The following is a 12,585-nucleotide window of genomic DNA, read 5'->3' on the forward strand; positions in this document are numbered from 1 at the left end:
CAGAGGGCTGGCCTGCCGCGAAGGTGCCTGGGAAATGGAGTTCCCAGGTAGGCACAGCCCGAGGGCAGTCGGAAGGTCAGTACAGGCTGCGCGGGCGCAGTCATCCCTCGGGGGAGAGGATGCGCGCGCAGCGCCTCCAGCCCAAGCGGAAGTTTCCGCGGGGCAACTGAGAAGGTGAGTCCCACTTTTGCTTAAGGCCCCGAGGGTTTGGCTGCAAATATCTGGTTCCCGCTCCGCTTACCAAATCTAGAGGTGAGGGAAAGGCCAGGTGGAGCAGGGGGAGGCCTCCTGATACCCTAGCCACAGTTCGGTCGTGGTGCCTGTGACGTCAGGACGACCCTTTGTGGGAGACAAAGCTCCCGGGAGGTGGGGTCGGAGGTTGGGATGAGAGAAGCTTCTGGTCACCGGGATAACTGGCCTACCCAACCTGTCCCAAGCCCCTTTGGGGGCTCTTGGTGGTGGGCGTGGCTATGACGGAGACAGGCGGAGCTAATGAGGAATTTGACAGACGCCCCGCCTTGGTATCGCGTCATCCCTTTTTCCTGCGGAGGGCGGGGCCGAGGCGAATCGCGTCACCTAGACAATTATCCCTCTTACGCTTAAGTGGAGTCTAGTCCTTAGCTCTTTTGCTGTGCTGTCTCTCAGGACCTTACAGGAGGGACACAGTACTGAACACATAGCAGATGTTCAGTATATGTTTGTTGAATAAATAAATGGATGAATAAATGATAAAGATTGGCCTGACCTTTGGAGCCTTGGTTTTAAGTCCTGAACTAGTCATGTGACCTTGGGCCGATAACTTTAACACTCTGAGACTACCGTCTTTTTTCCATCCGTATTTATTGAGAGTTTACTCTAGCACTACCTACACCTGACCTATTAAACAGTCACTTGCTTGTTTGTTTATTAAACGTCTTCACCCACTAGAATGTGAGCTTTGTCAGGTCAGGAGCCTTGTTTGTTTCCTTTGCTGCTGTATCGCCTTAGTTGGCACATATTAGGAGTGCAGTGAATAATTACTGAATGAGTGAATGAACTTAGCACATGCTGGCTACATTGCCATTGCGGAATAAACATTAGCCGTTATCTTTTACTTACATGTAAAGAGAGCCTGAGTCAGCCTCTCCACCTTTATTCACTTACAGGACACTGTTAAGATGGAGTTTCCAGCCCAGTGAATCTGAGGGCCTGACCGTGACCCCACAAAGGTACCAGTCCCCTCGGGTACATGCCCCTTAAGGCCATTTCCCCACCAACAGCCTGCTCCTGCTCCATCTCCTCTGGGTGACTGCTCTCAGATTTCACTCCCAAGAGGAAAGTTATCATGGACATCGGAGTGATCCAGGTGCTTGCCTCCTCCTGGAGGCCATCTTTAGCCACCAGTATTTGTCACCCAGGGAAATTCCACTTGAAGCAAAGACACTTAAAATTATCACAAGTTTTCACACTTTTATTTACATAAGTCACCTAGCAAAGTCTTAAGTGTATTAGTCAGACTAGGCTAGACTCTGCTGCGGTAGCAGTGACCCCAAAATCTCTGTGGCATAACCCAAACCCAAGTTTCTCACTAATGCAAAGTCTGGAAGATCTCTCCAGGGTCACCATCCTTAGACAATTTTGATCCTGTGGCTTGAACATCAAAACAAGGGCTTCAGGTTTGTCATGGCCTAAAGGGAGAGAGAAGCAGTATTGAGTCCTCTAGCTTAACAAAAATGCTCACCGGTTTTATACCTTTGAAAAGCTAGAGATGTCCATTTAAATGTTGTTACCAGGACAACAAACTATTAAAGTTCCATGACCAATCAGAATTACAACCTGCTTAGAGACTGAAGGGTACTTGGCAACAGTTTCATAATCAAGTGTCTAACACGACTTGGGTAAAAAAACAGAAGGGCGGTTTTGTGCCACAGCATGGTTTCTGCTCCTCTTTGGGCCCAGCAGAAGAGGAACCCTTGTCTCCTCTGGTTGAGATTTCTTTCCCTAGCTGTTTCGATGGCCTAGGTTTTTCAAAGGCGAGCACTGAATTCCATGAGTCAGCACCAAGAGGAAATGGAGAGACCCAAGAGGCTCAGAACTTAGGACATGGAAAGAGAAAAGGGAGGGATAGAAATATTAGCAAATGGGGAGATGGTGGGCAGGATGCCAGGCATGATGGCATGATAGGGTAATAGCCACCACTGAGATAAAAGGGTTTCTGGTGCTCACTTTGGCTGCACATATACAAAAACTGGAACGATAACAGAGAAGGTTAGCCAAAAAAAAGCTTTCTGTGGTCCAAGCCCTGTTCTCAGCAGTTGATAGAAATGTACTCCATTTAGGCCTCCAACCACTCTGTCAAATAAGGACTATTAAAAGCCCCATTTTAGCAGGGAGGTTATAGCTCAGTGGTAGAGCGCGTGCTTAGTATGCAGGAGGTCCTGGGTTTAATCCGCAGTACCTCCATTAAAAAAAAAAGTCAAACTCATAGTAACAGGAAGTAGAATGGTACTTACCAGGGGCTGTGGGGGAGAAGAGGTGATAGTCATCAAAGGGTATAGACTCCCTACTTTAAGATAAGTAAGTTCTGGAGATTTAATAGCATGGCAGCTATTAGTAAATAATAACATACTTGAAATTTACTGAGAGGGTAGATCTCAAGTGTTCTCACCACACACACAAAAAAGTCATAGCAATGATGGTTGTTATGATTGTTATGTTAATGTGTTAGATTGTGGTACGCCTTTGATAATCCTTTCGTAATATATCCTGTTAACCAAAATTTCAGAAACAGAGACCTGATTGAAATAAAGAGGAATTTATTTGGGGCTTGTTAGGATTACAGCCCAGGAGACACAGACTCAAGAAGCACTTGAGTTGTGTTGCACTGGACTACAAACAGAGAACGCTTATAAAGGCAAAAACTGCAAGCCCATGGTTAGTTACATGAGTTATTTAGCAAGAATTATAATTGGAGCTGGCAGGAAGTAAGGGTGTTTGTTAAACAAGGATCCATTGGTGTTTGAAGTGGTTGCTTAGTTACAAGGGAGAACAACCTTAAGACCCAAGATTCCAGGTAGAAGGTGTTGTTTTCAAAACAGCTGGTGTCCTTGGGTTAGGTATAGTTCACAGAAAGTCCAGGTTCTCAGTGGTGCAGGGATGTGTCTGAGACCAGGTCCTCAATGGCCACACAACTCCATTTTTGTAGGCCTGAACTATGATCATTCCATTATAATCCCAATTTGTCATATATGTATGTGTGTGTGTGTGTTTATATATGTATGTATTTATTTTAACAGAGGTACTGGGCATTGAGCCCAGGACTTCGTGCATGCTAAGCATGTGCTCTACCACTGAACTCTACCCTCCCCCTAAAACAACTTGTGCACTTTAAATATAGACAGTTGTTATTTGTCAAAGGTAAATAAATGAAAAGATCTTTGTCTTGCAAGGTAACGTGAAGTCACAAGCTCAAGTTTCCTTTGACTTCTATTTTGATACCCCAGCTTATCATTGGCACTGTACACTATGTCTTAGAATAAAGACCAAATAAAATAATTTTATTTTTTCTTTTGCTATTTAAAGTATGTTCACTTTCAAATGCCTGTTGCCCTGTCATCTTTGCCAAGTTTCTCTGCCTCACTGGTTAACTAGTTTAATACTGCTCTTATGAGCTGAATTATGTCCTATGAAAATTTGTATATGGAAACCCTAACCCTGAGGAGCTCAGAATGTGTCCATATTTGGAGATAGGGCCTTCAAAGAGGTAATTAAAATGAGGTCTTTAAGGTGGTCCTGCTGTGGCCTGAGTGTTTGTGTTCCCCCTCAAATTCATACGTTGAAATGAAATGCCCAGTGCGATGATATTAACAGATGGGGCCTTTGGGAGGTGGGTAGATTGTGAGGGTGGATCCCTCATGAGTGGGTAGTATTCTTATAAAAGAGACCCAGAGATCTCTGCAACCCCTTCCTCCATTTGAGAATATAATGTGAAGTTGTCAGTCTGCAGCCCAGGAGAGGGCCTTTACCAGAACACAACCATGGTGACACCTTGATCTTGGGCTTCCCAGTCTCCAAAACTGTGAGAAATAAGTTTCTGTTGTTTTTAAGTCACCCAGTCTGTGATATTTTATCATAGCCACCCAAACAGACTAAGACAGGCTCTAATCCAGTGTGACTGGTGTCCTTCAAAGAAGAGATTAGAACACAGACAGAGGGACAACCATGTGAGGACAAAGTGAGAAGGCGGCTCTCTGCAAGTCAAGGAGAGTGGCCTCAGAAGAAATTAAACTTGCTGGTACCTTGAACTTGGACTTCTAGCCTCCCAAATTGTGAGAAAATGATTCCTGGGGTCTTTTTTTCCCTTGATCTTTTTTTTTTTAATGGAGGGACTGGGGATTGAACCCAGGACCTTGTCCATGCTAAGCACGCACTCTACCACTGAGCTCTACCCTCCCCACAATTCCTGTTGTTTAAGCCTCCTTCTGTCTGTGTTCTAATCCCTTCTTCTTTTAAGGACACCATATCGGATTAGGGCCTGTCTTAGGCTGTTTGAGCAGCTATAATAAAATATCACAGACTGGGTGGCTTAAAAACAACAGAAACTTATTTCTCACTGTTCCAGAGACTGGGAAGTCCAAGATCAAGGTGGCGGTTTCTCACGGTTTTAGTTGTGGCTACCCAAGCAAATGAATGCATCTGTTGCATCCACATTTGTCCTAGGCTCTGTGTGTGATTTTGGTTTTGGTTTTTTTAAGTATTAGGAAATATTCCAGAAGTACACAAGGCTTAGAGGATAACATAGTGAACACCCATTATCTCACTAAGTTAGTCAGGATAGGTATAGGCTGTGCTGCAGTAACAAATAAACCCTGAAATCTTGGTGGCTTCATACAGCATCAGTTGATTTGCAGATCATGAGATTGTGATGTAGACCCAGCAGCTCCCCTTCATCTTGTCCCTATGTCACCTGGAGTACGTGGCCATCTGGGCCATCCCTGCAGAGGACAGGTGGACAGAGGAGGTACTGAGGCTCTTAACCGTCTCAGTCAGGAAATGACTTCCACCCACAGCCCATTGGCCAGAACTAGTCATGTGGCCCCAGTCTCACTGCAAGGGACCCTAGGAAATCAAAGGGAGCATGTGGATTTTTGGTGAGCACTAATAGACTCGTCTCCATCACGTGGTTCAAGAAATGAACATCACAAGTGCAATTGAAAACCCTCTATGTTTCTGTGATCGGAGCAGTTCTCCTGCATAACTTAACTTTGACCTCAAAGCATTCCCATATCTCTTGTGAGGTCTACAGTTTCACTTTGCATTTGTTCTGTTTTATACCTGCCCTAGACTGTTAGGGAGAGGCAAGTGGCTAGAGGTTGGACACAGTGGGCAGAAACTCATTTTACAAGTGGCCAGTTTCCAAGAGAGTATATTCCAAGTGTGATAATCTTTCTTCCTTTTGCAATCTTGTCACCGTGGGGGATTCAGGTGACTACTTGTCAGCAGTAGATTAAGTTTTTCTTTCAGCTTCCTGTTCCCTTCCCTACCCCCACATGTGTCTTCTAGCATGATCTTCTGTCCAGACTGTGGCAAAAGTATTGAAGCAACGTTCAAATTCTGCCCCTACTGCGGAAAACCTGTGCCTACGGATGAGCATGTGGGGTCCCAGGCCTTTGTCAGACCTCTTATGTCATCCTTCCGAGGTAAGAACCAGGGCTTTGGGTCATTCCTCAGATGTGGGGTGATGTGGGTGTGTGTGTGCATTTGGGGAGAGAGGACAGATGCCTTTGCAGCCTGCCTGACCCTGAGTGGATACCAGAGAACCCCGGAGCTCAGGCTTGCTCTGTATTCAGTTTCTTGGCATCTTATCAGGCTTCTGGCTCTAAAGTTGACAACTCACATTTCTGTTTCCAGCCTGGACTCCTCCCCTGAAATTCACATTTACGTACATCATACTGCCTGCTTGACATCTGCTGAATTTCCCATATGTGTCTCCACATGCCCAGAACAAAGCTTCTGATATAACTGCTGACCTGCACCCCTCTAAATCTGCTCCTTTCAAAGACTTACCCATTGTCCCACAACTTCCTAGCAGATCTCATCAGCTCTCCCTTTAAAAATCAATACTGGGGGAAAAAAAATCAGCACCAGGTGTAAGGGTATATAGCTCAGCAGTAGAGCATGTGCTAGCATGCGCGAGGTCCTGGGTTCAATCCCTAGCACCTCCATTAGAAAAACTAAACACATAAATAAGCCTAACTACCTCTCCCCACAAAGTAAATAAATAAATAAAAATAAACTGCCCTTCTAAACAAATTTTTGCAAAAGATTTTAAAATAAATAAATAACAATTTTAAAATAAATAAATAAATAAATAAAAATAAAGATACCAGGAGACAAGCCATTGTCAGGAGAAACAGCAAACTATAGAATCAGACCAGCAATGACCAGAGACCTTGGAATGAATAGATGAGAATATGTACTGAGCACATTTACCATGTTTATAGAAATAAAAGAAGAAATTGAAAATATAACAAAGGAACAAAAGTTAGTTAGAACTGACCAGGCAGATTTTAAAAGTAACCAGATAAAATCTATGATAAGAAAAACAAAAATCATCATCACAGTCAGAAACTCGTTGGATGGTTTAAACTGCTAGACTAGACACAGCTGAAGGGAGAATAATGAACTGGAAGATAGATCTGAAGAAATTACCTGGAGACGCACACACATAGTGACAAAGTGCTTAGTGGCTATAAAAGAGAAGCTAAGACTCATGAAGGAAAGAAGAACTAAAATGAAGAAATGATTTGCTTAGCTATTTAGTGACAGAGAAGCAAGACTTGGCTGTGAGGGTCAAAGGGAAGAGTGGTTGAATATGACCTCACGGTTTCTGGTTTAATGGTTCCTGGAAAGGACCTTTGTAACTCCAGTCTGCATTCGGTCTTCCTGTCTCTAGGCTCAAGCAGAAAGAGCAGCACCAGTTCTGAAATCTCTCCCAAGAAAGTGAAGTGGTCCAGCTGTGCTGCCTCTCCCCGCTCATCCCTCCTCTCAGACGGTGACAGTTCTGGATCTGAAGATGCCTTGAGTAGCAGTGGGAAAACTAAAGGTGAGAGTTATGCTCAACCTGGCCTGACTCTCCATGGGGAAAAGGCAGGTCATCTGATAGCATCTGAGGCATCATTCGTTTGCTCAGGTGTCACCTACCCCTGCCTGGACCCTCATCCCAGCCTCCTTCCCCACCTGTCAGCCTGCAGGCTCCCCTTCCAGTCCTCTCCACGGCCAGAGCTGACCTTGCGCCTCCCTACTGAGAGCTCCCTCCCATCCCCATCCCCTCACTTGCTGGACTGAGAGTCCCTCGTGAACTGGGAGCAGGTGGACTCATCTGTGTACACCCCATGCCAGCCAGTGACCACAGGAGGTGTGAGGACCGTGTGCCTGTCTCCTTCCCACTGGGTCCTTGGCCCTGAAGTCACAGCCCTTGGTGTCTCCTCTGTGTCCCTTGTTATCCTCTGGGCCCCACTGCCCCCTTGCCACCATGTGCCCTGGGTGGATGGTGGGTGGGAGGTATGGAGTCGTTATATCTTTCCTGTGAACCTGTCTGTCTCCTCACCACCCAACCCCCATTCTCTTGCCAGTCTAGGAGCCCCTCAGTCCCACAAATTTCTGCTCCCTCTTCCTACTCAGCACAAGGCCAAGGCCAGGTCCTATTTTAGGATGACTGTCTGGAATGTCTTTTTTCCCCTCCCTGGTAAACTCTTCATCCAGCAAGACCCAACTCCAATGTCCCCTTCTCCACAAAGCCTCCCTTGACTTCTGCAGGCACAGTCAGTCATTTTCTCAGATCCCCCTGTACTGCCCCATCTCTGACTCAGTTCTGACCAGCAGTGTCCAGATCAGATTCCCCCACCAAAATCAGGCTCCCGAGGACAAGACCTGGGTCTGACTCACATTCAGGGTACACCCCTAGCTATGACACACAGGACCTGGTCCATGAAAGGTCCCTGGGAGCACTTGCTGAATGAACAAATGGATCCATGAACAGTATTAGTATTGTCTGATGACCCATTTCCTCTCTCAGATGCCACTTTTTCTTTATCCTGACTATCCTCCTGCAGGGTGCTGGAGCAGATCCCCCACCCCGCGTAGCAGCCCACAGACAACCAGGCGAAGCCCTCAGACCCTGAAGCGGAGCCGAGTGACCACCTCGCTCCAGGCTTTGCCAGCAGGGACGGTGCTGATGGACAAGAGCGGGCATCACTGGAAGCTGGGATCCGTCCAGACCAGGGACGACCAGGGCATTCTCTATGAAGGTACCCTCTGTCCACAGGTGGACAGGTGCAAGGTCAGGGCAAAGGAGGAGGGAACCCCGGTCCAAGGATGGAAGTGGAAGCCGTACCCCAGCTACCGGCCCACCTCGAGGCGGCTTTCTCATAGATTTGGGACTGCAAACCTCCCCACCTGCCAGGGCCAGGCAGGTAGAGTAAATGAGTGAAAGAGGCTGGGAGTAAGGCAATTGGGAGTGGTGGGGACTGTAGCCAAGCAGAGAGCATGCACCCTGTGTAAAGAGGACAATCTTCTTCAGCACCCCCTACTCTTTTCACATGGAGTGCGGGCCTAGTGTGGATAGAGGGCAAGGACAGTGATGACCTATGACTCTTTTGTCTGCCCTGTGGCCATAGGACGGACTCTCCCCCCAAATTTAGTTTGAATGTTGAGACCAATGCTGTCCCACACACACTGAGAAGACACGAAAGGTGTATTGCATGCGGAATTGAAGTCTCTGGGGAGAGCAGCTCTGAAATGCTCTAAGAGAACAAGGAAAGGCCTCTGACCTGGGTTTTTATTGTGCTTAAGGGGTGAGGCCCAGGAGAGGGGTCCAGATGGGCCAGGGCCTCACTAGGTTTGAATCTCCTGCTGGTTTTAATGGACCTAACATTTCCTGAGGGCTTATTTCAGGCCAGGCCCTATTCTAAGCACTTGATGGTGTTTTGTGAAGTTCCTTGCAGGCATGCATTTATTTAGTTAGTGATTGATTGATTGATTGATTGTTAGAGGAGGTACTGGGGGATTGAACCCAGGACCTTGTGCGTGCTAAGCAGGCACTCTACCACTGAGCTCTGCCCCCTCTTTGCATTGCTTTGAGATAAAATTCATATAATGTAAAATTCACCATTTTAAAGTCTACAGTTCAGTGGGTTTGAGTAGATTCACAATGGTGTGCAACCGTCACCACCACCTAGTTCCAGAACATTTCCATCACCCTAAATGGAAGCCCTGTACCTTTAGCAGTGACTCCCCATTCCCCCGCCCCCAGCCCCAGGCAACCACCAATCTGCTGTCTGTCTCTATGGATTTGCCTGTTCTGGACACTTCAGGTATATGGAGCGATACGCTACATGGGCTTTTGTGTCTGGTCGTTCCCTCAGCATGGTGGTTTAAGGTCCATCCATGTTGTCACCTTTGTCAGAACTTCCTTCTGTTTTATGACTGAGTAATATCCCAGGGTGTGTATAAATCACATCTGGTTGACCCATTTATCAATTGGTGGACATTTGGATCGTGTCCACTTTGAGTCATGATGAACAAGGCTGCTGTGAACATTTGTGTACAAACACTCATGCATTTACCTTATGCTTCTTAAACTCATTTAATTCTCATGACATCCTCATGACGTCAGCACGGTCATCATCCCCGTTTTCTAGATGAGGAAGATGAAACCAGAGGTGTTAATAACTAGCCGGGAATTGGGCTCCAGAGAGCTTCCAGATTTTCCAGAAAAGCAGAAACCTGGATTTTAATGGGTAGTCTTTGATTTGGAAGCACCAGCCGTCCAGACACACGTGCAGGCAGTTTGGGGCCTCTGGCCGGCCATCCCACCTTAGAGCCTGAACAGCAGGAGGGCAGCCCACTTCTGAGACAGACCCAGGTGGAGGCGGGCCCTGGCTGCAGCACAGCGAGTGAGGTGGGCAAGCACCTCTGCCTCGATGTCCCCGCTGGAGAAGTGAGAGATGGTGCCCTGCCTGCCTCCTCGGGCTCTTGGTCCCAAACGGTGAGAGGGAATGGAGGCGAACAGCCTGGGAAACCGTAAAGGGATCTCCTCAGACAGAGTAGGTGGTGTTAGTCATGGAGGGACCAAGGGGCAAGGGAGGAGAGCATGAAGGAGCAGTGGCGGCGCTCACTCTGCGCCTGGCGCTCTGTGTGCTGACCAGACATGTTTGGAGGGAGACACTTATGTTACCCCATCTTAGGGCTGCAGCACAGAGAAGGGAAGCCACTCATCCAAGGTCACACAGCCTGGAAGTGGCAGAGCTGGGATTTGAACCTAGATGGTCTGGCTTCGCAACAATTACACTGCAAGAGAGGGAGGGAGAAGAAAGGAATTGGGGTGAGAAAGAATGAGAGGAAGAGTAGAGGGAGGAGATAGGGGGAGGGGAGCGGGGCTGCATGTGGATGTGCCTCAGGGCCGCATTACCTCAGGGCAACTTGACTCCTGCCCGTATATATATATATATGCATGACTGAAATGTTATGCTGTACACCAAAAATTGACATATTGTAACGGACTACACTTCAATTAAAAAAAAGAAAAAATTTTTAAATAAAAATTTAAAAAAGAAGATGTGGAGAGCTTCACATCCTGTAGTTTAAAATAGTAACAGTAAAACAGCAGCAACCAGAAGGGTGATTTTTATTACAGCAGCTGACACTTTTAGCTCTGGGCCCCTGCTAAGTTCTTTTTTTTTTAAATTAGGACTTTTATTATTATTATTATTATTATTATTATTATTATTATTATTATTATTATTATTAAAGTATAGTTGATTTACAGTGTTGTGTTAGTGTCTGGTGTACAGCATAGTGATTTAGTTATATATATATTCTTTTCCATTATGGTTTATTATAGTATATTGAATATAGTTCCCTGTGCTCTACAGTAGAACCTTGTTTATCTATTTTGTATATAGTACTTTGCATCTGCTAATCCTAAACTCCTCTAATTTATCCTTTCCGCATCCCTTCCCCTTTAGTAACCATCTTTGTTTTCTATATCTGTGAGTCTGTTCCTATTTTGTAAATAAGTTCATTTGTATCATATTAGATTCCACACATAAGGGATATCATATGGTATTTGTCTTTGACTTACTTCGCTTAGTATGATAATCTCTGGGTCCATCTATGTTGCTGCAAATGGCATTATTTCATTCTTTTTTATGGCTGACTAGTGTTCCATTGTATGTCTACACCATATCTTCATCCAGTCATCTGTAGATGGACATTTAGGTTGATTCCATATCTTGGCTATTGTAAACAGTGCTGTTATGAACACTGAGGTGCGTGTATCTTTTCAAATTACAGTTTTCTCTGGATATATGCCCAGGAGTGGGACCCACTAAGTTCTTTACATCTGTTAACTCATTTCCATAACAGCTCTAGGAGTTGGCACTCTCTCTTCCCTTGTCGAACACTGGATTAGAACGTCATCCTCCCTGGGCTCCCTGGCACAGTTTGGGAGAACCATGATCAAGGCAACCGTAGAAATCCCTGCCACTGCTCATTGCAATGTGTGGGAAGAGCTGCTTGTGAGAAGCAGCTGGGGTTCAAGTCCCAGCCTGCCCTCTGGGTCTTTGTCCTCGTGGATCGAGGTTTGGGGCTTATGTCATTTCCTGTGGCCAACGTCACAAATTACCACAAACTCAGTGGCTTAAGACAGCACACATTTATTCTGTTAGAGTTGTAGAGGTCACAACTGTGAAATCAGCCTCATGGGGCTAAAGTTAAGTTGTCCTTCTGGAGGCTTCAGGGGAGAATCTGTTTCCTTCCTGGTCCTGCTCTTAGAGGCTGCCTGTTTTCCTCAGCTCGTGGCCGCTTCCTGCATCCTCAAAGCACATCACCGTGGTCTTAGCTTCCAGCATCACACCCCCTTCTCTTCTGTGGTCAGATCTCTCCCTGCCTCTCCCTGCCTCTCCCTTTATAAGGACCCTTGGGATTACACTAGGGCCCCCTGGATCGCTCAGGACAGTCCCCACATCTCAGGACCCTGAATTTTATCACACCTGCAAAGACCTACCATAGTTCTCTCCACATGTAGTCCCTTAACACACCTGGTGTGTTCCTCCCAACGGCAGCCGTGAGCTTCTCCCTCTTCCTCAGTTTCAGCTGCTCTAGGCATGGGCTGTTTAGCAGCATTCTTGGCCTTTTTTACCCACTAGATGCCAGTAGCACCCATCCCCTCTCCCAGGCGTGACAACCAGGACTGTCTCCAGACATTGCCAAATGCCCACTGGTGAAGGCAGAACCGCCCACAGTTGAGAACCCCAGAGTTAAGCTATCCCAGACCTGCCCTCCGAAGATAGACTGTCAGCTGGTACCTGTCAGGTGGAATCACTGTCCTTTAATGAAGCGCCTTTCAGCTGTGCCCACAACACAGAGGCTGGGCCAGAGACAGGCAGGCCCAACAGAGTCACAGCCTGGGCAGAGACTCAGAGGTGGGAAACCCTGGCCGGATGCATCAGGATCCTGGCATTGCTGGCGGTGAGCGGGGCCTGGGATCCCCAGGGCCCCCAGCCGGGCTCAGGGAGGTGGGAAAGCTCAGCCAGACCATGTGGG

At 46.8% G+C, this 12,585-nt stretch overlaps 1 protein-coding gene across 4 annotated transcripts in view; it reads left to right on the top strand.

The window, feature by feature from the left end:
• Positions 1-19: 19 nt before the first annotated feature.
• The window catches only part of VRK3 (VRK serine/threonine kinase 3), a 33,846-nt gene continuing 21,280 nt past the window's right edge, over positions 20-12,585 (top strand). For all 4 annotated transcript variants that reach the window (XR_004322856.1, XM_014560840.2, XM_014560831.2 and 1 more), the window contains exons 1-5: positions 20-174; positions 1,146-1,208; positions 5,542-5,678; positions 6,935-7,084; positions 8,094-8,288. Coding sequence is in view for 3 of the 4 variants with exons in the window: in XM_014560840.2 (XP_014416326.1) it covers positions 35-174; positions 1,146-1,208; positions 5,542-5,678; positions 6,935-7,084; positions 8,094-8,288 (685 nt within the window). In the remaining variant the exon portion in view is untranslated. The remainder of the gene's footprint in view (positions 175-1,145; positions 1,209-5,541; positions 5,679-6,934; positions 7,085-8,093; positions 8,289-12,585) is intronic.

This window comes from Camelus ferus, chromosome 9 (genome assembly GCF_009834535.1).
Source record: "Camelus ferus isolate YT-003-E chromosome 9, BCGSAC_Cfer_1.0, whole genome shotgun sequence".
NCBI lineage: Eukaryota > Metazoa > Chordata > Mammalia > Artiodactyla > Camelidae > Camelus > Camelus ferus.